Genomic DNA, 21,541 nt, shown 5'->3' with positions numbered 1-21,541 from the left:
GAAATTCTGTGGTCATATGAAATAAAGGCTTCAGTCATATAAATTCTCTGATTAATTTGCAGTAAGTCCGTCTGAACTCACAGTTCAGTCTTTGTCTTTAATTAATGTGTCTGGTGATTTTGTCAAGCGATGTTGCAGTTATAAAATCAGGATTTGACCATAGACGATCCAGACGTATACTAGGTTTTGACCTTTTTGGTTTAAAATCAGGACGGAGTAGTCAGAGGATTTATTTTCATTTTTGTTTTCTTTAGTGAGCAGACTGGATTGAAGCTAATAATGAATGCTCATTGTTATCAAAAATAGAATAAATATAAATAAAAAGACTGACAGGAGAAAAAACACTGGAGCTGGATCTTATTCAACACAGGTGAAGAAAACAAAAGCAGCAGAGCAGGAATAACAGCATCAGTGATCCTTGTTAGTTCAATGTAGTCGTCCTGTGACCACACCCTGTGTTTGTCACAGTGCAGGGTTGTTTTCTCTTTACATGAAGAAGCAAAAATATGACCTGATGAAACCCTAATGACAAAACGTTTAGATAGAATATTTTATATACAGAAGCAATTCAACGAGCAGAATGCAAGTATAAAAAGTGTAAAACAAAACATGAAATGAAAACACAAATTTTATTGGCCCAGATACTGTTATAAATAATCACCCAAAACATATTTGTTCAGGCAAAAAAAAAAAGTCCCTCATTTTTTTTTCATCAAATTTTGTGTCATTATGCATTAACTGCTGGTCCGGGACTCTGCAGCTGTTCCAGGACGCTTCATTGCTTTAAGAAAAAGCTAAACAGGGATCATACATGACTCCAGTTCTGTCTCTGTCAGTTTTACAGTTGATTTGTTAAATTTTGCTGTCGACATGAAAAGTCATCACATGCTCACTTCCTGTCTGTCTGAGTTTTTGACCTCTGACCTCTGACCTTCAGGATCTTTGACTGAAAACTAAAGGTGACAATTCTGTTGTTGTTCAAATCACATAGTTAAAGAACAATCTAAAAACAGCTGTTTTCTTTGGTTCTGTGTTGTTATGTTATGATTTGTATTTTGTATGTTTCTTCGTCATCTTCTCTTTCAGCTCTGTATCCCTCTTTCTCTTTTCATGTTACTGTAAAACACTTCGTAACTTTCAGTTCTGAAAAGTGCCACAGAGGCAGAGCTTATGTGCTGATATGTTGTCAAACAGGAAATGTCAGAGTTTATATCATATTTATCTTTACAAATAGCTTGGCTGAGTAGAGACATTATTTTACGGCAACACCCTGTGAACTGTTTAGGGTGAGACTTAACACACCCTGTGATCTATTGTGTGATTAAGCTGAAGGAATCAGGTTCCAATAAAACACTGACTGGTTCCCACTGACACTGAAATGTTGGTACAGTGAAAGAAACTGAGACAGAAAGAGACAGAAAATACAAAAAGAGGAAACAGCCTCACATCACAATCAAACATTCTGTGGCCAACTGGTAATAATGAAAGAAGTTTTTATCACTGGGTCATAAATACAACTACACTTATCCTGCACAGGCTCACCAGACTCTACAGATTTATTAAAGCCAGATTCAGCATGCAGGCTTTATTCATCACCATCATCATCATCACTATTTTTAATCATCATCATTATAATATCTCATCTATCACAGACAAATCAGAATATGTAGTAATTAAATAGTTCATCTATGAACTTAAACAGCAGAATTAAACTATAATCTGTGCAGTTAGTCCGGGTTTTGTTGAGCCCTGTTGTAGAAAGCAGCTCCTTTTATACAGTAATAAAGAAAATGAGACTGACTTTCCAAATCACACAGTTCACACAGCCTGTTTACTCTGAATCTTTGTGAATCTAAAGTCTCAACAGCCGGGAGTCGAAAACCAGATCTACTGTGAAACTATAGGTTTTTTGTTTTCATCTATTTTTTATTTGTACCCCTGACTGCAGTTCAGGTTTCCCACCAGGATAATAAAATGTCTGAATGGGATCTGATAATCACCACAGGAGAAACCTGTGACTGACAGATATTAGATGAGACAATAATAATCCTCCATTTGTCACATTTGGCTACGGAACCTTTTACTGTTGGTGCATAAGGTGAAACCAAGACTTTATATTTTTTCTATGAATCAGTCTTTGACTCATATAAACAAATAATGTATCTCTCCCTGTTAGAGTCTATCCAGGTCAAACTAATTCTGGATCTGGTCTAGTTTTCTTAGAGTCCTATAGTCTTGGGTCCAGCTGTGCTCAGGTCCCAGGTCTGCAGATTGAGACATGTTTACAGAAGTTTATTTTAGCATGGGGAGGGTTTCCCCTGATTTGAATCAGGGCCTGAGCTCTGGGTAGTGACTGAAACAATAAGATGATGGATCCAAGCCACTGAAGTGGATTTCACTGGCAGGAGGTCTGGACTCAGAGGAGAACCACTGGTCCTCTAGCTGAGGTGCTTCAGCTTCAGGGTCCTGGTCTGCTGTCGGCCATAAGATGTAGAAACTGGAAGGTTGATCAGAGCTGGAAAACTAAGAGGATGCCTGATGACCAGGTTCTCAGCAGCAGATGTTCTCAGAGAAACATCTGGAACAGCCTCTGTCCTCTACAGCAGACTCAGAGCAGCTGGTGGAGACCAAACACTGAGCTAAAAGACCACCTGGAGGAGGAGATATGCAACTTTTTTGCTCTTTAACATTTTATATTAATAAAGTGACAACAGGTCAGATTTTTCAGAACTTGTTCACAAAGTGTCAGATGAAACAGTGCTGCACCAAACTGAACTGAATAAACTGAATGAGGTGATAAAGTTTTACAGCCTTTGTTGCAATTTGAAGATTTAGTAATTGTCCTTGTTTCTACAATAAACAGTAAGAATCATGTTTTATGTTGATGATGAATTTATAATGAGCTTTGCTGAACGCTGTCCGTAATCTCTGATGCACAGATTGAGATTCACATCTGAACAATGTGGAATTACCTGCTGAACAGACTTCATGCTTCATTGTTAGATAAAATAAAAGGTGGTGATCAGGTGAAACACACACAAGCATATGTTTTCTTTATGTATTTTCATTATTCAAATTCTCTTCAACAAAGGAAAACATTCCATTACAGGTGAGATAAAGCTGGGGGAAGATGCTTTCAGTTTTGGTGAAGGGTGAGTCTCAGTGAATGTAGCTGAGGCTGCTGTCAGCAGTGGCACTTCTAGCTTATATGACGCCCTGGGAGACATAACAACATGTACAGTACCAAAATTATACACAATCAAACATACCAAAAGTAACAAGAATAGAAATAAGCTAGTATAATAAAAATAAAATACAAATACAATAGAGAATGACATTTCTAAATTGCACAAATCCAACCAAGAATCAAGACTGAACCAATTCACCAATTGGTTCAGTCTTATTTAGAATTTGTTTTGTATTATTTTTAACGATTTCACACAACCCAGAAAAATAACATGTATGTGAAACTATAGGCCTGTATTCACAATATTGGGAATGAAATGTTCTTTATTTGGAAGAAATTTGTGGTGTGATTAGTTGTGTTGATTGGATGGATCCCCTGCTCCAGAGACCTGATGTCCACAGGTGAACCTCCAGTTTCAGGTGCAGACCTTTGTGTTGGAGGGAACTCTGAGGTTACACCTCTGTTACCTGGTGTTCTAGTTATTACATTTTAATAGAGTGTGTATAACTAATCTAAAATGATGTGTGTGTGTGTGTGTGTGTGCTGTCTCAGATGCCCAATCACCCACCTCCTTTAAAGTCTTCACTGGTCTTGGACTCTGCAACTATACACCCTTCCCTGGCCTTGACGCACACTGGCACTGTATTAGTCTGCCTGCAGGGTCTAGCAACTGAGGAGAGTGAGCTGGAGCCAGGGGCAGTGGGCTCCACCACTCCTGCATTGGACCATGCTGCAACACTGCAGACAGTCACCCTGATGCTGCTGGATGACCCAGGGCTTTGCCCTGGAAACAGGCGTAAGTCTCCAGTGTATAGCTCCACAAAAAATCCAGCAGAAGTATTTTAGTCCAAATTTGACATCTGTTCAGCTCATTTCAGCGCTGACTGACCGGCCTTATGGGTCATTATTACCAAGCTACAGTAGTAGGCTACAATCCATTACCTGTGGTTGGCCTCGCTGTGTTTCACCCAGAAAACAGCTGACCTGTTGTTACTCAGATCCTCTCTTCTGATTGGCTGACTGACCAGTTGTTCCTAGAGCTCCAGAGAGAAGCCTGAGAGAGGAGATGTAAAACTACACTGAGATGGTTTTCGGTTCTTAAAACCACAAATATATCTTCTGATGGAGATCAACACTTCAGATAAAACACTGGAGAAGTTAAAATATGGATCTTAACTAGTAAGTAGTTAAGGTGTTTTCCACCTAAGGTTTAGTCAATCTGCAGAGTTTCATCTCTACATGTTTATGCCGTCATCTGCAACATGTAATTTTTTATCTCTGGTGTCTGTTGTTTTTCAGGCAGGAGAATGACAAAAGGAAAACAGAAAGGATGAGATAATGATGGGAGGGATGAGGGCTGGGGATGCTTTGATCGTTCCAGTGAAATCATGTAACCACAGAGAGCCCGCCCCTTCTGCTGATATAAAACCTCTGAGCACTGACTCCTCTCTGCTCTTTATCCTCCTCCTCCTCCTCAGCATCACAGAGCTTCCTGAAGACAACAACACAGGTGAGATCACTGACAGAGGAATGATGGGAAACTTTGAGATAACAAAGTTTAAAGTGAAAGTTTTCAGACAGAATTTAATGATTCTGAAACTGAACATTTCTTTCATCAATTAAAACCAGACACCAGTGGACAGATGCATCAAACTGTGTAGACTAAAACTCTGTGTAGCCACAAAACAGGAACATTCACATGCATTCTTTTGGTCAGAATTATAAAAGCATATCATGATTCTGTTTTATAAATTTGATCAATTGTAAATTGGATACACATGCACAGGCCTGTATTTTGCATTTTCACCTCACTGTATCTAAATGGGAAAAAAAGCAATCTGTATGCACTGTGAAAATACTGAGTGAGGTGTGCACAGTCCCACTGTGCATTCTCTGCTCTTAAATACCAATTCATGTGTCAACTGCTAAACCATACAGTAACTATAACCATTTACTACCAGCTCTGAACTTTTATCAACATCAAAAAAAGGAAGATCTTATCTATCTCATCTTAAATACAGCAGGGAGAGAGGCATGAAGTGATTAGTAAGATCTTATCTCAGTTCTAAAACACACTGGGAGCCAGTGTGAAGAAGTTGGAACAGGACTGATGTGGTCTCTCCTCTTGGTTCTGGTTCTGGCAGCTGAGTTCTGAACAGTCTGGAGTCCATTAATAGACTTTTGGTTGACACAGGTAAAAAGTCTGCTGCAGTAATTCAAGTGTAAGGAAATAAAACCAGGTAAAATAGTGTCTTTGAAAGATAGTCATGTTGTTTTTTTAAAGAACATAAAGCAGACAGAGGAATTTATTCATTAAATATATTTAAGTAGTATAACTATAATATATATAAAATATATATATAATATAAGTAGCAAACAGGGTGTGTGTATCTGACACTACAGTAAGTGCTGAGAGAACCACAGACCACTGGTTTAATTTGGTTTTAGATTTGCAGATAGATAAATAGCTTTGCAGGACACAGTTGGTAAAATCTGTATAACCAGCGTTGTATGGGTGTGTGTAATAATTTTGTAGAATCATTTGTTTGTGTAACTTTCATTATTGTTGTGCATTATAGATGAATGAAGCTGTGATCAATGTCTGATATATTTCTAAAATCTTTTCCAGACACCATCAGATCTGTTGGATCCTAGACAGCTGTCTGTATCAGACATCATCATGGCTGCGTGAGTAACATGAACACAATTAACTATTAAAACAAATAAAGTCCTGAGGTATGAATAAAATACTGATGACAGAGAAATGTGTAATTTAATGTTATAAATGCCAAAGAAGTGTTAAATGAATATTTTAGGAATATAATGGCAAATGTATAAACTTCACTTTCATACAAAATATATGAAAAATAGAAAACATCTCCTGCTGCTTTATAATAGATGTTAGACATGAAAACAAAATTCATATTTAGGCTTGTTAGTTAGACTCACTGACCTCAATACTTCCTGTTGGCCAAAGAATGGTGAATGGAGGTCGACTGGGATCCCACTTGTGTATCCCCTGGGAGACAAAATTTGGGCTGGTCGCACTTTGAGCTGCAGTCTTCTTCAACACCCACTCTTGCATTCTGCCCCAGCAACCCCCACCTGTCCTGTAATGGACTCAGATCCTTTTGCCCTTCACTTGATTTAAGCCAGACTTGTTGCATCAGTTGTGGTTCTCATGAATGTCACCTGTCTTGCTGCAGGCTGTACTTGCTCTCTTGTCTTGTCCAGGTGACCAATGCTCCAAAGCCTCCTGTCACATCCAAGGTGGGACTGGGAGTATTGATCTCAGTCCCATCATCCCATCAGGAGTTAGATTTTGGTGACCGGTGGCATTATCTGTTGAAGGCTTGAATAAATTTGGAGAGATGCTCTGTGTAGAGGGATCAGTCCAGGGAGGGCAGGGATGATTGGAGGGTGGCAGCAGACAAAATGTAAAAGGCACAGATCACGGCTCCGACCAAAAGGTGGACCTCACACCAGTATTCCCCGGGGTTGGAGTGAGCAATTACTCCCCAGGCTGCCCTGTTCCACCGAATGAAGTGGCATGGTGAGACAGTAAAGCGACCATGCTCCCAGTATTGTACATTCAATTTCAGGTAAGGTGGGTGGCCAGGCCCCTGGCCTATTCTGACAAAACAGTCCTGACAAAACAGTTACCAGTTCATGTTTTGGTTTCAGACAGCTTGCAGTCACTGGGTTTTCCCATCCTTATTATACAACTGCAAGCATTGCTTGGGTTGAGGAGGCTGATTAGGGACTGATGATGAGGATGTTGCCTGTTGAGGTGTTCCATTTTCCAGCTCCATATGTCAAAGCATCTGGACAAACCTGCTGGATCTCTTCATTGTCACAGGGCATCAACTTGGAGGGGTCTGCTGGGCAATGATCCTCCCTAGTGTGGGCCTAAGGATGAGGGAGCACATAAGTAACCTAATCCCAGGGCAACCAACCATATCCAGCCCTAGGTTGTTGGTGAAGAGAATTCTTCCCAGCTGGGCTAAGAGATCAATGGACAGTTGGTGCTGGACAGTTCAGTGTTCATGGGGCTTGATCATAGCGATCCATGTGCAAACACATATCACCATTCACTCATCTTTTTCCCCTGTTGTATATTCAATGGTCCCACAAGCCTGTCTAATAGGGGAGAATAAGTAGTCTTCACACAAACATCCACAATGATGAGTGAGGAATAGGAAGGTGTTTCCACTCCACAGGAAAAACAGGCCCTATGATTTGTCGCCTCTTCCCCATTTCTGTTGACATGTCTCTCTGGGGCTTGAACAGGTCTATCTGATCCTGAAATATAAGCAGTCCAGGAAAACACTAGAATGGTACTGCATCTTGGTTTTGTTAGGGCCGCTTCTTTCATAGTTACATCTATGCATAGACCAGCTTCACTACATGGCAGCTAGCTTTTTCCTAATATGGATGGTCCATGGGCTAGGTTGCGGGCCAATAATAGTCCTAAGGACCATAACAAATAGGCCCAGGATTGAGTATAAATTCAATAGTCTCTCAAGCCTTACATAATTTCTCAGTCCCATATGAGCCTTCACTAAAAACATCAATTGGAACAAAGTAAATGCCAGTTGAGTCACCAGCTCCCTCATGTTGAGTGTTGTTAAGTTGTGCATTTTGACTTCAGGGTCCTTCCTGAGGTTCTCTTTCTTGCTGAGGTCCTCAAGTTTGTCTCTCTTGTCCAGAGTTGCAGCTGCTGACCATGGTGTTGTTTGAATTGCCTGCAATTGCCATGCAGGACATGTGCCATAATTCCTTGGGTACAGCTGTAAAACAAAGGACTTCTAATGTTTTTTGGTGGTTGGCAAACAGCTTTTTGTGTATTACTGCTACGTTCTGGTGCATGAGTACACTCACATTCATTAGTTGCAAACTGATACAATTTTTTCACCCTTCACCAAAAATATGAGCATGTTAATTGAACCTGCTAATGTAGTGCTTTCATGCACAACACTGTTCCATTGGATGCCCACATATTAGCACGAGCTAATCTCCAGTGGCATCAGAGGAGATTGGGCTGTGTCAACTCTTAGGTAAGGAGGAACTTAGAGCAGGCAGCTGGATCTTATGAAAGGTACACAGATCCGCCCCAGGGTGAAAATCCCTTGGAACACTCCTTGCACTGGGTTCATTGTTTGTTGGCCACCTTTAGCTAATGGATGCTCTCAGATGGTTTGTGTGTGACTTTTAATGTTGCATTGAATATTAAACAACTTGTTCCCTTGTGCTCCAAGTTTTTTACCTAACAAAGTTATATTGTGGAATCCCACTTGTGGGAAAAAATCATATTGCAATGTATAGATTTATTATACATCGCAATATGATGTTAGGGTTAGGGTTAGGGTTAGGGTCCCTCATGTTGACAAAAAGAATAAAATCAATTTGAAGCATTCAAGTTAAAGCATTAAATGCAAACCTTGGACCATTAGTGATTGGGACTAATTTTATTTCCTGTCTAATTCATTCTTTTCATTCAGTGAAGCACTCACCTCTCTGCTATTCCTCAAACTAACAAAGTTCTGGTGTCAGAAAGTCAAAAAACATTGTTTTTCTGAAGTCTACACAGTCACTATCGACCTGAGGTTTGTGCAAGTGTAACTTTTGTGTTTGAGGAATGCTTGAGTGACAGTGGGTGATGTTGTATTTTCCAGTTTAACCACATGATGGTGCTGTTGTCTCATTGTAACTAATAATAACTACGAACACTATGGTCTATTGTCACAGTAACATGGTGGTGCAGGACCTGGGTGGCAGGTTTGGTGCAGAGCAGCAGTTTCTTTGATATTGGAGGGTTTTGATGACAGTAAATGAAAATGAGGAACATATGCTCTGAATTAGACAAAAGCTGAAATATGTCCAACTAGCAATCCAAAAAGAACTTAGCACTGATGAGGGAATCTTATTTTTCTAAACACACAAGTAGTTTTCCAGATCAAATATCTAACTTCAGAAGCCATAAGATCCCAGAAAACACTGATCCTCAGCGGCTATGGCCACAGCTGGAGAAAAGGAAAGAAGAATGATGACTTATAGTCCAGAGACAGAAACAGAACTACCTCAGCTGAAAAAGTCAAACACAACACACCGAAGATGGCCCATTAATCCTGCTACAATAACCACGTCACAACGACCATGAGCAGACACTGATCACTGTACTGTCTGATCTGGGTTCGGTAGTAATCCATCTGAGTAGTTCAGTGGACTATGTAACAATAGTAGAAACATGAAATATAACAGAAAATGTGTTTTTCTTTTTTAAATTCCTTCCTTTCTCAGACAACTATAGAAGATTATAAAAATTTAATGAATGACAAAAATATATTTTAGGCGTTTTCTTACTGTTGATAATACAGTCTGTTGTGAATAGGTACCAGCAATGTGATTTGAATTTATGGTTTAATCTGCCTGCTGGGGTATCTATATAGGTGTTTGAAAAACCACACATCCATTTAAGGGTTAAATAAGTATGGAACAATTTCTCTACTTTTTCCACAGGTTCCGTAACATCTCTAAAAAATACAAGGACATCATCTCCAAAAGCACTCTGATCAGTTCAGGATCTCCTGCTGTTTACCAGCTGACCACAAAGAAAGACAAAATAGGAACTCTGCCCAGAAAAACTGTTGGTGAGAGAAATGTGAACGAGCCAAATAAAACCATCTTACTTGTTGGTGAAACAGGAACAGGAAAATCTACTCTGATCAATACCCTGGTCAACTACGCCATGGGAGTGAAGTTTGATGACAACATCTGGTTTGAGATCGTAGAGAGAGAGAAGAGAAGTCAGGCAGAAAGTCAGACATCAGATGTGGTCGTGTACGAGATCTTTGACTTTAAAGAAAACATTCTGCCCTACTCTCTGACCATCATCGATACTCCTGGATATGGAGACACCAGAGGGATCGAACTTGACGTCGTCGTCTGTCACAGATTATTTGACTTGTTCAGCTCAGATGGTGGAATTGATGAAATTACTGCAGTGGGTCTGATGATGAAGGCGACAGAGAATCGACTGAGTGACCGACTGAAGTACGTCTTTGACTCAGTGATTTCTCTGTTTGGAAAAAATGTGGAAGAGAACATCGTCGCTCTCATCACACACTCAAGTGGAAGAACACCTAAAAATGCTCTGCAAGCTCTTGATGCTGCAAAAATTAAATGTGCCAGAGATGAGAAGAATCAGCCTGTTTACTTCCTGTTTGATAACTGCCAGAATGAAGATCGAGCAGAGGAAACAGAGACGGCTTTAAGAAGTTCATGGGAAATTACAAATACAAAAATGAGTAAATTCATGAACTTCCTGGACAGAGCCAGACCTCAGAGGCTGATGACAACAGTTGAAGTGTTGAATTCACGCATCAAACTGGCAGCCTGCGTCCACAACCTGCAGGACAGAATCAGTTTGATCGAACAGACACAGAAAGAGATCAAACAGATTCAAGTTGCTCTGAGGAAACATGAACAAGAGATGAAGGAGAACAAAGAGTTCACTGTAGAAGTTGATGAGGTCTACAAAGATAAAGAACCTATTGAGGGTGGGAGACGGTGGTCGTTATTTAATGAAGGAGCCATCTGCTGTACCATCTGTGAAGAGACCTGTCACCATCCATGCACTGTGGCCAGGAAACCAAAACACTGTAAAGTCATAGAACATGGCCACTGTATTGTTTGTACCAACAAGTGTCCTGTATCAGCTCATGTGAAAGAAAACTGGAGGTTTGTGACCAAGACAAAGAAAGTTCAGAAGACTGAAAAACAAATGAAAGACAAGTATGAAAAGAATAAGTCAGAAAGTGAGAGAAAGTTGAGCCTCCTGGAAAATCTGGAAAAGGAAATGAGACTCCTGACAGTAGAGAAGACTCTGTGGCTTGAGGAGGCCTACCAACATGTTGTCAGACTGGATCAGATCGCCCTGAATGTTAATTCAGTGTCCACTCATGTCCACCTGGACTTCCTGATTGAGAAGATGAAGGAGAAAGGAGACACAGAGAAGGTCCAGAAACTGGAGGAGATGAAAATTCGAGTGGATAAGAGAGTCCCTGCAGTGCTGCGGTTTGTGTACGTTAAAATAATGGCAGCTGGGAGAGGCCTTAAAGATGTATTTTATGTGTCAGGTCAGAAAGGTGTCTCAGGTCAGAAAGGTGTCTCAGGTCAGAAAGGTGTCTCAGGTCGGACAGGTGTGTAAACAACGAGCTCTGCATTGTTCATACAAATGTTTAAACACCACAGAAGTTAATTCAGATCAATTCTAATAGCTGTGATGTTGATTGAGGAAATAAATTTAAACCTTTTGATTTAAAAATCATGTAAATAAGAAAACTGAGGCCTCAGTTATCAACAGTGTGTATCTACAGTTTTATACTTAAACCATGTGGACACTTGTTTTTATCCACAGAATCAAGTTTATCTGTTTCCTCTGTTTGAAAACGTTCATTTGGAATCTGTCCTGACCAGGTGTACCAGCACTACAGGTAGAGCTACACAGGTAGACAGGTGTGAATTACAGACACACAAACACACTGTACTGTCATTTAATCATCAATATATTGATAACTATTGTTCCTGGAGACACGTTTCTGTTTTTATATGGAAAACAAGATCATTTCTGTGCTTCATGTTTTTCTGTTTGTTACTATGGTGACGTCAGGTCCTCAGGTGAGGAGCATCAATAGAGTCCAGGTGACATTATTCATCAGGGTCCTGTCTCTTTAAAGGTGAACTGTAGTTTCATGGGCTGATAACAGGGTTAGGTACAGTTAATATGTAAAAGTGCTGTGTACTGTGTTCACATGTAAACTCTGCTTTTAAAAGGAGTGAGACGCCCCCTGGTGTTTGATGTTGAGTACAACAGCCCCTCCCTCCCTGATATCACACTCTCACTGTGTTGTACATTTGTTTCTGAGGTTTCTCGGTGTTGGTTGAATGTGTTTCTAATGTCAGTGACACAGGTTGTGACTCACTGTGATGTAGACACAGTGTCAGTAAAGTGGTTGTGGGACAGTAACATGTCACTGACCTGATGTATAAAGATCATTAGAGTCAGTTTGTACAGAGGATGTTACTGAACTCAGACACAGTGGAGAAAGATTCTGAATCAACCTCCTTTGGTAAATCAGATTTCTATTTTCTGTATTGCTATTAATGAAAACTCTTTTTTATTGATTTTTCTCAATAATTGAAACTTTTATGTCTGATCATATTGTGGTTAAGCACACTGCATCCTGGATTTTTGATTTGTTTTACTATTATTTGTTTTATTGGTTTTACACATTTACTTTCTTATTAATTATCAGGTGTGAATCTGATTATTCTGTTAAAACTTTATCATCATTAACTTTATGTGCAACTCTCTCCCTGCTCTCACAAACTCAACACAGTCAGAGCTGTTTAGTAAAAGATACAGAAATACACACAAACCACTGAACAGTGTGAACACAGACAATTTATGTAATTATTTTTCATTTCTTAGATTCATTGTATAAGTTTAAGGTTTTTTTTATTTTGGGGGGCTATTTATGCCTTTATTATAAGTAAGTGGAGACTGACAGGAAAGGGGGTAAAGAGAGGGGAATGACATGCAGGAAAGAGTCGGACTGGTCTGGAGTCAAACCGGTGACTGCCTGCTAAGAGCGTCTTGTGCTCAACATGCTACGCGCCCTAACCACTCGACTACTGGGCCCAGTTTAAGGTTGTTTTGATGTGTTTTTCAATCACAAGGTTGTGATTTGTTGACTCCTGAAGTTTAATGGACTTTGATTTGATTTCTACTTTTGTCTCTTCATACTTAAAGTGACCAGTTCAGATCTGTCAGACGACACATGTGGAAACATCTGGATCTTTTAATGTTGGACTTTATTTCTGAACCATATATTCTGTCTGTTGTGTTGTTCCACATGAACTCATGTCCTGAATAAAATCTCTGCCTGATGAAATGAGTTTGATCAGAGTCTTCACTGGATCATCAGCTGCTTTTTCACTCTGCTGAACTTTATTCAGTAAATGTCAGTTTCTCTTTATTGTGGTTCAGCAGAGAAACAGACTCCAGCATTAGAGCTGATGTTGAATCAGCATCATGAGGACCATGAGATTAACTCTGTTGGTGGAGGTTTCTGTAGTGACCTATTTAAATGACTGATTAATTGTTGTGACTTTTTTATTGCTCTGGATCCTCTCAAGAGTCTGAAATAAAGTTTGAATATAAAAACACATACACTACAAACCACTGCATTATAATCAGTAACCTAATAACCAGATATCACCTCCCTGACAGTTTATGATAAACACTGTTGTTAGTTAAATAAAACTGTTTTTACAATGTGGACAATGAATCTTTGAATAGATAAAGTTTTGTGTGTGTGTGTGTGAGTGTGTGTGTGTGTGTGTGAGTGTGTGTGTGTGTGTGTGTGTGTGTGTGTGTGTGTGTGAGTGTGTGTGTGTGTGTGTGTGTGTGTGTGAGTGTGTGTGTGTGTGTGAGTGTGTGTGAGTGTGTGTCTGTGTGTGAGTGAGTGTGTGTGTGTGTGTGTGTGTGTGTGTGTGTGTGTGTGTGTGAGTGTGTGTGTGTGTGTGTGTGTGTGTGTGTGTGTGAGTGTGTGTGTGTGTGTGAGTGTGTGTCTGTGTGTGAGTGAGTGTGTGTGTGTGTGTGTGTGTGTGTGAGTGTGTGTGTGTGTGTGTGAGTGTGTGTGTGTGTGTGTGTGTGTGTGTGTGAGTGTGTGTGTGTGTGTGTGTGTGTGTGTGTGTGTGAGTGTGTGTGAGTGTGTGTGTGTGTGTGTGTGTGTGTGTGAGTGTGTGTGTGTGTGTGTGTGTGTGTGTGTGTGTGTGTGTGTGTGAGTGTGTGTGTGTGTGTGTGTCTGTGTGTGAGTGTGTGTGTGTGTGAGTGTGTGTGAGTGTGTGTGTGTGTGTGAGTGTGTGTGTGTGTGTGTGTGAGACCATCACTATCGTTCCTCTTCTTCCCAACCTGTGGAGAGTTTGCAGCCCAGGACAGGCGGCCTCTGTCGGGCTGAGCTGCTCCAGCAGACACCGGCTGAATGTGGGAGTGTAGCTCCTGACACTGACCACTGGAGGGCGCACACACACACACACACACACACACACACACACACACACACACACACACAATTCAAAGACTGTTGGGAAAGTTCAGACATATCATTTCAGTAACATAATCTCTGTCAGGTCGATGTTGTGCTCAGGTTTGTTTCTGGACCTACATTCAGCAGCGGATTTCCTGTTTGATACTAAATGAATATTGAGCTTGTAAATACAGAGTGATGTGGAGAATCAAAGGCATTTTGATTAAAACACACAAATGTGACTTTAAAAAATTAAACTAGACACTAGACTGGACATAAAAAGCAGCGACAACAGTTTAAAGACGTGATTTTTAAAATCAGCAGATACTGTGGATGATCGGATTTATTGACTCTCATTAATCACTGATCAGCACATTATCACACTGTTCTGTCACATTCAGAAAACAGAACAATTCACAAAAGTAACGACCATAAAAACACACTTCCTGCATGTGTTTCACAATAGAAGCGTTTTAATTTGAAGGCAGCGGTAGGCTTTTATTGTGAAGTTTTAAACGACTCCATTAAACAGCAGCAACATTTTTACAGGTAAAGGTGAGCGGCACCTACGGTGAGTTTATCATGACGCGTTCCGTCGCAGCCAATCAGAGCAGAGAACAGCAGGTTTCCATGGTGACCGCGGATCGTTTGGGGAAGGGCAGCCTCGGTGTCAAAAGATAAAAACGGTGAAGTGTTTGAGGAGCTGACGGTGAGTTCCGTTCAGAACGAAACCTTCATGTTCTTCTGTCCATGTTCTGCTGTTCTGTCCATGTTCTACTGTTCTGTCCATGTTCTACTGTTCTGTCCATGTTCTACTGTTCTGTCCATGTTCTGCGGTTCTGTCCATGTTCTGCTGTTCTGTCCATGTTCTGCTGTTCTGTCCATGTTCTGCGGTTCTGTCCATGTTCTGCTGTTCTGTTGCCTTCCAGCTTCCTGCTCTCAGGACGTCACTGAACTGTGTTTAAAGCGTCACAGTGAGTCAGAGCTGTGTGGTGGACCTGCTGTCTTTTTATTACTAACACTGATGCAGTATTATTAACACTGATGCAGTATTATTAACACTGATGCAGTATTACTAACACTGATGCAGTATTACTAACACTGATGCAGTATTATTAACACTGATGCAGTATTACTAACACTGATGCAGTATTATTAACACTGATGCAGTATTACTAACACTGATGCAGTATTATTAACACTGATGCAGTATTACTAACACTGATGCAGTATTATTAACACTGATGCAGTATTACTAACACTGATGCAGTATTATTAACACTGATGCAGTATTACTAACACTGATGCAGTATTATTAACACTGATGCAGTATTATTAACACTGATGCAGTATTACTAACACTGATGCAGTATTACTAACACTGATGCAGTATTATTAACACTGATGCAGTATTATTAACACTGATGCAGTATTACTAACACTGATGCAGTATTATTAACACTGATGCAGTATTACTAACACTGATGCAGTATTATTAACACTGATGCAGTATTATTAACACTGATGCAGTATTACTAACACTGATGCAGTATTACTAACACTGATGCAGTATTATTAACACTGATGCAGTATTATTAACACTGATGCAGTATTACTAACACTGATGCAGTATTATTAACACTGATGCAGTATTACTAACACTGATGCAGTATTACTAACACTGATGCAGTATTACTGTGGTAGCAGCTCCAGAATACCTAATAATAACACTTTTATACAGAACACACTGTACAATGAGAGTTTGTTCACTTTTAATATTCAAAGAACATTTAGTTACTGTACTTCTGACCCTGTAGCTTCACAAGCACAGGCAGAGTCAACAGTAACAGGTTTGGTAAATTAAAGAGAAGACACAATAACAGTCAGACAATAACAAACACACTGAGCACTACATATGAAGCACTGTGTTAATACTGGAGCTGCTGTCTGGATAACATCACTTCAAGAGACAGAGGAGAGAAGACCAAACTTTATCTTTCACACTGTGTCTGTTTTTGTAGCTTTAACGTCTTGCTCACATTTCCAGACGCTGAGTTTGTATGTGCCCTGGAAATTTTTTGGATAAAAGTCAAAGGTCAAAGTCATGGTGCGCTAACAAAACATGTTTTAGCCCATAACCAGAAACACTAATTCACTAATTATGAAACAATTTAACAAAAATGTCTAATGGGATAAAATGATGAAGTGATGGAAAATGTACTATACTATGTGACATTTTTTATGACTTTATGACTTTTTAATTTTTCATTACTTACTATACTATGAATTTTTATGAGTTAGATTTTTTTTACTTAATATGGTATAACCTTTTTCAAAACTTATTATATCAGGAATCTCATTTCCATCACAGCAGTTTTAGCTTTATATCTCCAGTCTGAGCCATTGTGAGCAGAGCGTGTAACGTGTTACAATGCACCACGTTTTATTTCTTTCACACAGTTACTGCACAGGGAAAACAACACTCAGCCATGTCACAGCACATCCATCTACCCAAACACAACCAAACACAGGAGAACATAAAAGATATCTTCCAAATCGTGGATAAGAAAATATCTATAATATCCTCTGAATAACACACATTTCCTTCATGTGACATCAGAGATGGCGGGGACGTCAAGACACGATCGAGAGATGGCAATCAATGCCCAGCGTCAGCTCTCCAAGTGTTCAGACCCAGTGGAGAGACTCAGACTGCAGTGTTTAGCTCGAGGGTCGTCTGGGATCAAAGGTCTGGGCAGGTGAGCTCTACACACACCTGTGGAATATTTACTATTATTATTATTATTTTCCATTTATTTATATGCCAGATAAATCATACAGTATTGGTTTGCTGTGTCAGTTTAATTGACAATGACAGGAGTTTGGATTCATCGTTCACACAATCACAAATGATGTCAGCTCCTCCCACCATGATCATGACCTCAGCCGTGACACGCTGCTCTGCTTCAAGACTAAGACTAAACACAATAAGCTCGTAAAATACAACATTATTAATTGTTATAGTTTGGTTTGGAGAACGAAGTCACAGAAAAAGGAAATATTCAATACAAATACCTGTGGATGGTCCTGAGAACAGGACTTTTTCTTCATTTTCAGAGTGAAACTGAAAGTGTTTTTTCAGATGCAGTATATGTTGTACATGCAGTACCTGTACATATAGTACATGCAGTACATGTATGTGTACTTCAGGTCCTGTGAGTCTGATGGTTGGATATGTGCAGATGTTGGTGTTTTCCTGTGATGTATGAACTCTGCATCGCGCTGCACTCGAGCCTGTGAGTTGCCGCTGGCTGCAGGATGTTGTGATGTGTTTGGGTTTGTTGTCACATCATTGTGTTGTTGTTGCTGATTCTGTGGTTTTGTTTGCTGGTGTTGGGCTGTAACTGCTCCCCCAACCTGCTGAGGCTGCTCTGCATGTACCCACACAGATCCTGTCAGCTCATTAATACTCCTACAGCACAGCTGGGAAGTCACTAATTCACACTTCTAATATTAACATGTGATCATTTAAATATCACGCAGTGTTACAGGTAAGTTACTCAACAGTACAAGCTGCACCTCTTATAGCTGCAACTACATCATGACATTAATTCTGCATCTTATTAGTAATAATATATATATTACTTTTACATAATAAGAACTTTGTCATGTGACACCTTTTGAAGTGTGAACTGTGTATTTTTACTGAATATTTACACAGAGTGGTATTTTCACCTCAGGGTCTAAATATTCCACCTCTGTCCAACAGTGAACTGATGCTATATTATCACCACACGAAGAGTTAATGAGCAGAGTGATGAGATGAGATAAGTGTAGGTGGAACCAGACTGATGAGACTAGTTAACCCAACAACATGAAATCAGAGCACTCACTAGTTATTACTACATTATTACTTCAGTATTCAGTAGTTATTACTACATTATTACATGAGTGTGACTGACATTAGGAGCACAGATCCAGGAACAAACATAACCCTAGTGATGGAGAATTAATAATAGTTCAAATGAAGCACTGAGCTGCGTGTTCCACCCCCATCATGAGTCTGGTTCCTGTTACCTGGTCGTCAGGACGATATAAAACATTTCACTTTGAATCGTCTTCCTGTCGTCAGCTGCACCGACAGGGACTCAGCAGTCGTCACCACCTGTTCTCAGCTGAGTACTGTCAGTTTTGTGAAGCACTTTGTTCTATGTTTCGATAAATGCTCAATAAATAAAGTTATTATCATTAATATGTCATAATGTGTTAATATCAGAACCTTCAAAATAATGGACGATGACAAGAACCGCTCCCTGGACTTCAAGGAGTTCCTGAAGGGTTTGAACGACTACGGGGTCCTGATGGAGAAACAGGAAGCGACGACTCTGTTTCAGCACTTTGACCGCGACGGCAGCGGGACCATTGACTTTGACGAGTTTCTCATCACTCTGAGGGTAAACACACACATTAGTGACCGTTCGGGTGACAGGTGACAGGTGCTGATGACCTCATGTGTCCTAACTGCTGGGCTCTGGTACCTGCAGCCACCCATGTCTAAGGCCAGGAAGGAGGTGGTCATGCAGGCGTTCCGGAAGCTGGATAAGACCGGTGATGGGGTGATCACCATCGAAGACCTGCGGGGGGTTTATAACGCCAAGTACCACCCCAAGTATCAGAACGGAGAGTGGACAGAGGACCAAGTCTTCAGGAAATTTCTGGACAGCTTCGACTCTCCGTACGACAAAGACGGGAAGGTAACACTCTGACGCTGCTTTAATTGGGGGGTGAGGTTTCCACAGATCAGCTACACCTGCACAGTTCACAGACTGGTTCTGTCTGTAAAGGTTCTTACATGAGAACAGACAGAGCTACAGGTTCACGCTGCTGTTGTTCTCTGAAGGTGACCCAGGAGGAGTTTATGAATTATTATGCTGGTGTGAGCGCGTCCATCGACACAGACGTCTACTTTATTGTGATGATGAGAAACGCCTGGAAACTCTGACTTAGCGTCGTCTGGTAAACAAACTCAGTGTCCGGGTGGTGGGAGGAGGACGCCTCGAGTCTCCTCGTTAAATGATGTGGAAACATTCTGCAGAGTATGTTGTATGGTTGTTATTGTAAAAACAGACAGTTAATAATAAAAAAGCTGATTCGGACACAAAGAACCATACAACATGCACATCAGTGGTGGCAGATTTCATCCTTCATGTTTCTGTCTCTTCAGTTACTTTAAATGAAGCAGGTTGATTCAGTTTTATTCTCTTAAATCAAGTTCACTCTGCTCCTGCAGCAAACAGCCTCCCTCACTGTTTCCATCCAAATATGAAGCTGATGTTTTTGTTTTCTTCTGTTTTTGTAGTGTAGCCTCACTTTTCTTACACTCTTCTAATTCCACTGTGACCTCTGTAATAAATATACACATACTGAGATATATAGTTACACATATAAATAAATAAATAAATAAGATACAGAAATAAAATACATGGACTGGAGACAATGAAATTTAAAGATCACAAGTAAAACATGTTCAATGAATCAGTTTCTGGTCAAATCAGAACAGGAAGCTCTGTTAGCATCCAGGCTAAAATTGAGCCAGATTTATTAACTGAAACACATTCAGACTGTGAACCAGATCCCTCAGTCTGAACCTGAAAACCTGGACCCGGAATCGACTGTGTTCTGGTTCATCTCCTTGATTGAACCATAGATTTCACCTCATTGATCGGGAACATTTTAAACCTCACGATGAATTTGACTGATTGAACTTTGAACAACAGAAAAAACAAAAAGCTAAACTCTGAAACAGAATTTTGACCAAACTATAAACAAGTGTTCAACAGATTTTCAATACAAATGTAATTGTAATTAGTTTTGTTTTAATAACAGTCATATTTCTCCAAATTAGATCTCTTTTCCATTTTATTAAATTTGTTCTGCATTTAAATCGACCACACATTCATCACAGTGACTTTTCTGAGCTTCGTCACCTTTGGCTCATTTTGGTGGAAACCAGCAGCTGATCCCCCCCCCCCTCGTCCCCCCACCCCCCAGTGTGAGCATCATCCAGGTGCGACTCAGCAGTTAAGTGTCTCTTCTTTCGACAGGTGACCAAAGAGGAGTTTGTCAACTATTACTGTGGAGTCAGCGCGTCCATCGACAGTGACGTCTACTTTATTCTGATGATGAGAAACGCCTGGAGGCTGTGAACCAACCACCGACCCGAACATCAGACTGTCACTGACTCTGCTGCAGAAACAGCTCCACACTGTTCACCCACCAGATGCGTTTGTAATTAATCACATTATGATGTGATAAGTTGATATGAAATTATCTTAGTTTATAGTGATTCTCTTCATGTACTTAGTGATGTTGTAATGTAGGTTAACACAGAGAAACACCTTTAATTCCCATGTTTGTGTTTTATTGAACGTTGATATGCAACAACAGGCTGTTTAAATAAAACCACAGAGAATCTACAGTGTGTTTAGATCATTCTGACAGAATAAAGCACAGATACATTCAGACGATTTATTCCAGGAAACATGAGGTGAAGGTTGTGTCAGACATTTGAAGAAGCAGCATTGTTTTTGGCGTTTCCATGACTACAAACAGAAACCGTCCAGTCAGGTCGCTGAGGCAACACATCCACAACTCGTCTGCAGACGGCTCAGTGTGGTCGTCATGACGTGCTCAGTTACGAGCAGCGTTCTTTTTAAGAACCTCACCGGTGTTTTGGTTCATCAGAGAACTGAAGGTGTCTGTCCACAGGAGCTCTGAAGCTGTTCTTAGGGTCTGTGGTGGAACGTCTCCATGACTTAAATCATTATTTAGAGAACATGAAGGAGGTTCCTGTGGTCAATCTTGTGGTTGTAGACTCTGTTTGTGAAGGTCTAGAGGTTCTTTAGGTGGTTGTCATGGTTCTTTTAGAGCTCTTTGCAGTCACTGAGTTCTTCTAGTTATTGAGGAGGTTCTAGGTAGCCCTTTGGTTTTGGTATCTGATGAGGTTCTAAGTGTCCTGTGTGGTTCTAGGGATTGTTTAGTTGATTCTCATGGTGCTTCATGTGGTTCTTGTAGTCAGTGAAAAGGTTCTAAGTATCCTTGTTGTGGTTCTTGTGGTCAGTGAGGAGGTTTGAGATGTTCTTTAGGTGGTTGTATTAGTAATTGGAGAGGTTTTAAGTTCCCTTTATGTGTTTCTGGGGATTATGCAGGTGGTTCTTGTTGTCACTGAACAGGTTCCAGATGTTCTTTAGGTGGCTGTTGT

The 21,541-nt window shown here is 40.3% G+C and overlaps 2 protein-coding genes across 3 annotated transcripts; both read left to right on the top strand.

Annotated features, from left to right (window-relative positions):
- The first annotated feature begins 4,620 nt into the window (after window positions 1-4,620).
- On the top strand, window positions 4,621-13,147 carry LOC139614667 (uncharacterized). Its single transcript, XM_071472120.1, has 3 exons — window positions 4,621-4,697; window positions 5,817-5,875; window positions 9,707-13,147. Exons 2-3 carry the CDS (start codon window positions 5,868-5,870, stop codon window positions 11,394-11,396), a joined length of 1,698 nt encoding a protein of 565 aa, XP_071328221.1. The 5' UTR covers window positions 4,621-4,697; window positions 5,817-5,867; the 3' UTR covers window positions 11,397-13,147.
- Window positions 13,148-14,835: 1,688 nt separating this feature from the next.
- On the top strand, window positions 14,836-20,572 carry capslb (calcyphosine-like b). 2 transcript variants are annotated; one of them, XM_071472141.1, is made up of 6 exons: window positions 14,836-14,989; window positions 16,901-17,039; window positions 18,557-18,734; window positions 18,825-19,034; window positions 19,181-19,296; window positions 20,385-20,568. In XM_071472141.1, the coding sequence occupies exons 2-5, from the start codon at window positions 16,903-16,905 to the stop codon at window positions 19,280-19,282; spliced, it is 627 nt and encodes a 208-aa protein (XP_071328242.1). In that variant the 5' UTR covers window positions 14,836-14,989; window positions 16,901-16,902; the 3' UTR covers window positions 19,283-19,296; window positions 20,385-20,568. The 2 variants fall into 2 exon arrangements, with proteins under 2 accessions (XP_071328242.1, XP_071328240.1); XM_071472139.1 differs by lacking the exon at window positions 19,181-19,296 and having other exon boundaries at window positions 14,839-14,989; window positions 20,385-20,572.
- Window positions 20,573-21,541: the final 969 nt, after the last annotated feature.

This window comes from Trachinotus anak, unplaced genomic scaffold, assembly GCF_046630095.1.
Source record: "Trachinotus anak isolate AG129_WGS33_773 ecotype Australia unplaced genomic scaffold, CSIRO_AGI_Tana_v1 ptg000035l, whole genome shotgun sequence".
NCBI classification, from domain to species: domain Eukaryota; kingdom Metazoa; phylum Chordata; class Actinopteri; order Carangiformes; family Carangidae; genus Trachinotus; species Trachinotus anak.
Note: the sequence above shows the minus strand (reverse complement) of the source record. Positions and strands in the feature narration are given on the sequence as shown.

Excerpts from the sequence above, each read along its gene's own strand:
- capslb (XM_071472139.1), top strand. The coding sequence starts at position 16,903 with ATGGCGGGGACGTCAAGACACGATCGAGAGATGGCAATCAATGCCCAG. Across the intron at positions 17,040-18,556 it reads GGGATCAAAGGTCTGGGCAG|AACCTTCAAAATAATGGACG; the intron begins GTGAGCTCTACA and ends TGTTAATATCAG. Across the intron at positions 19,035-20,384 it reads CGTACGACAAAGACGGGAAG|GTGACCAAAGAGGAGTTTGT; the intron begins GTAACACTCTGA and ends TTCTTTCGACAG.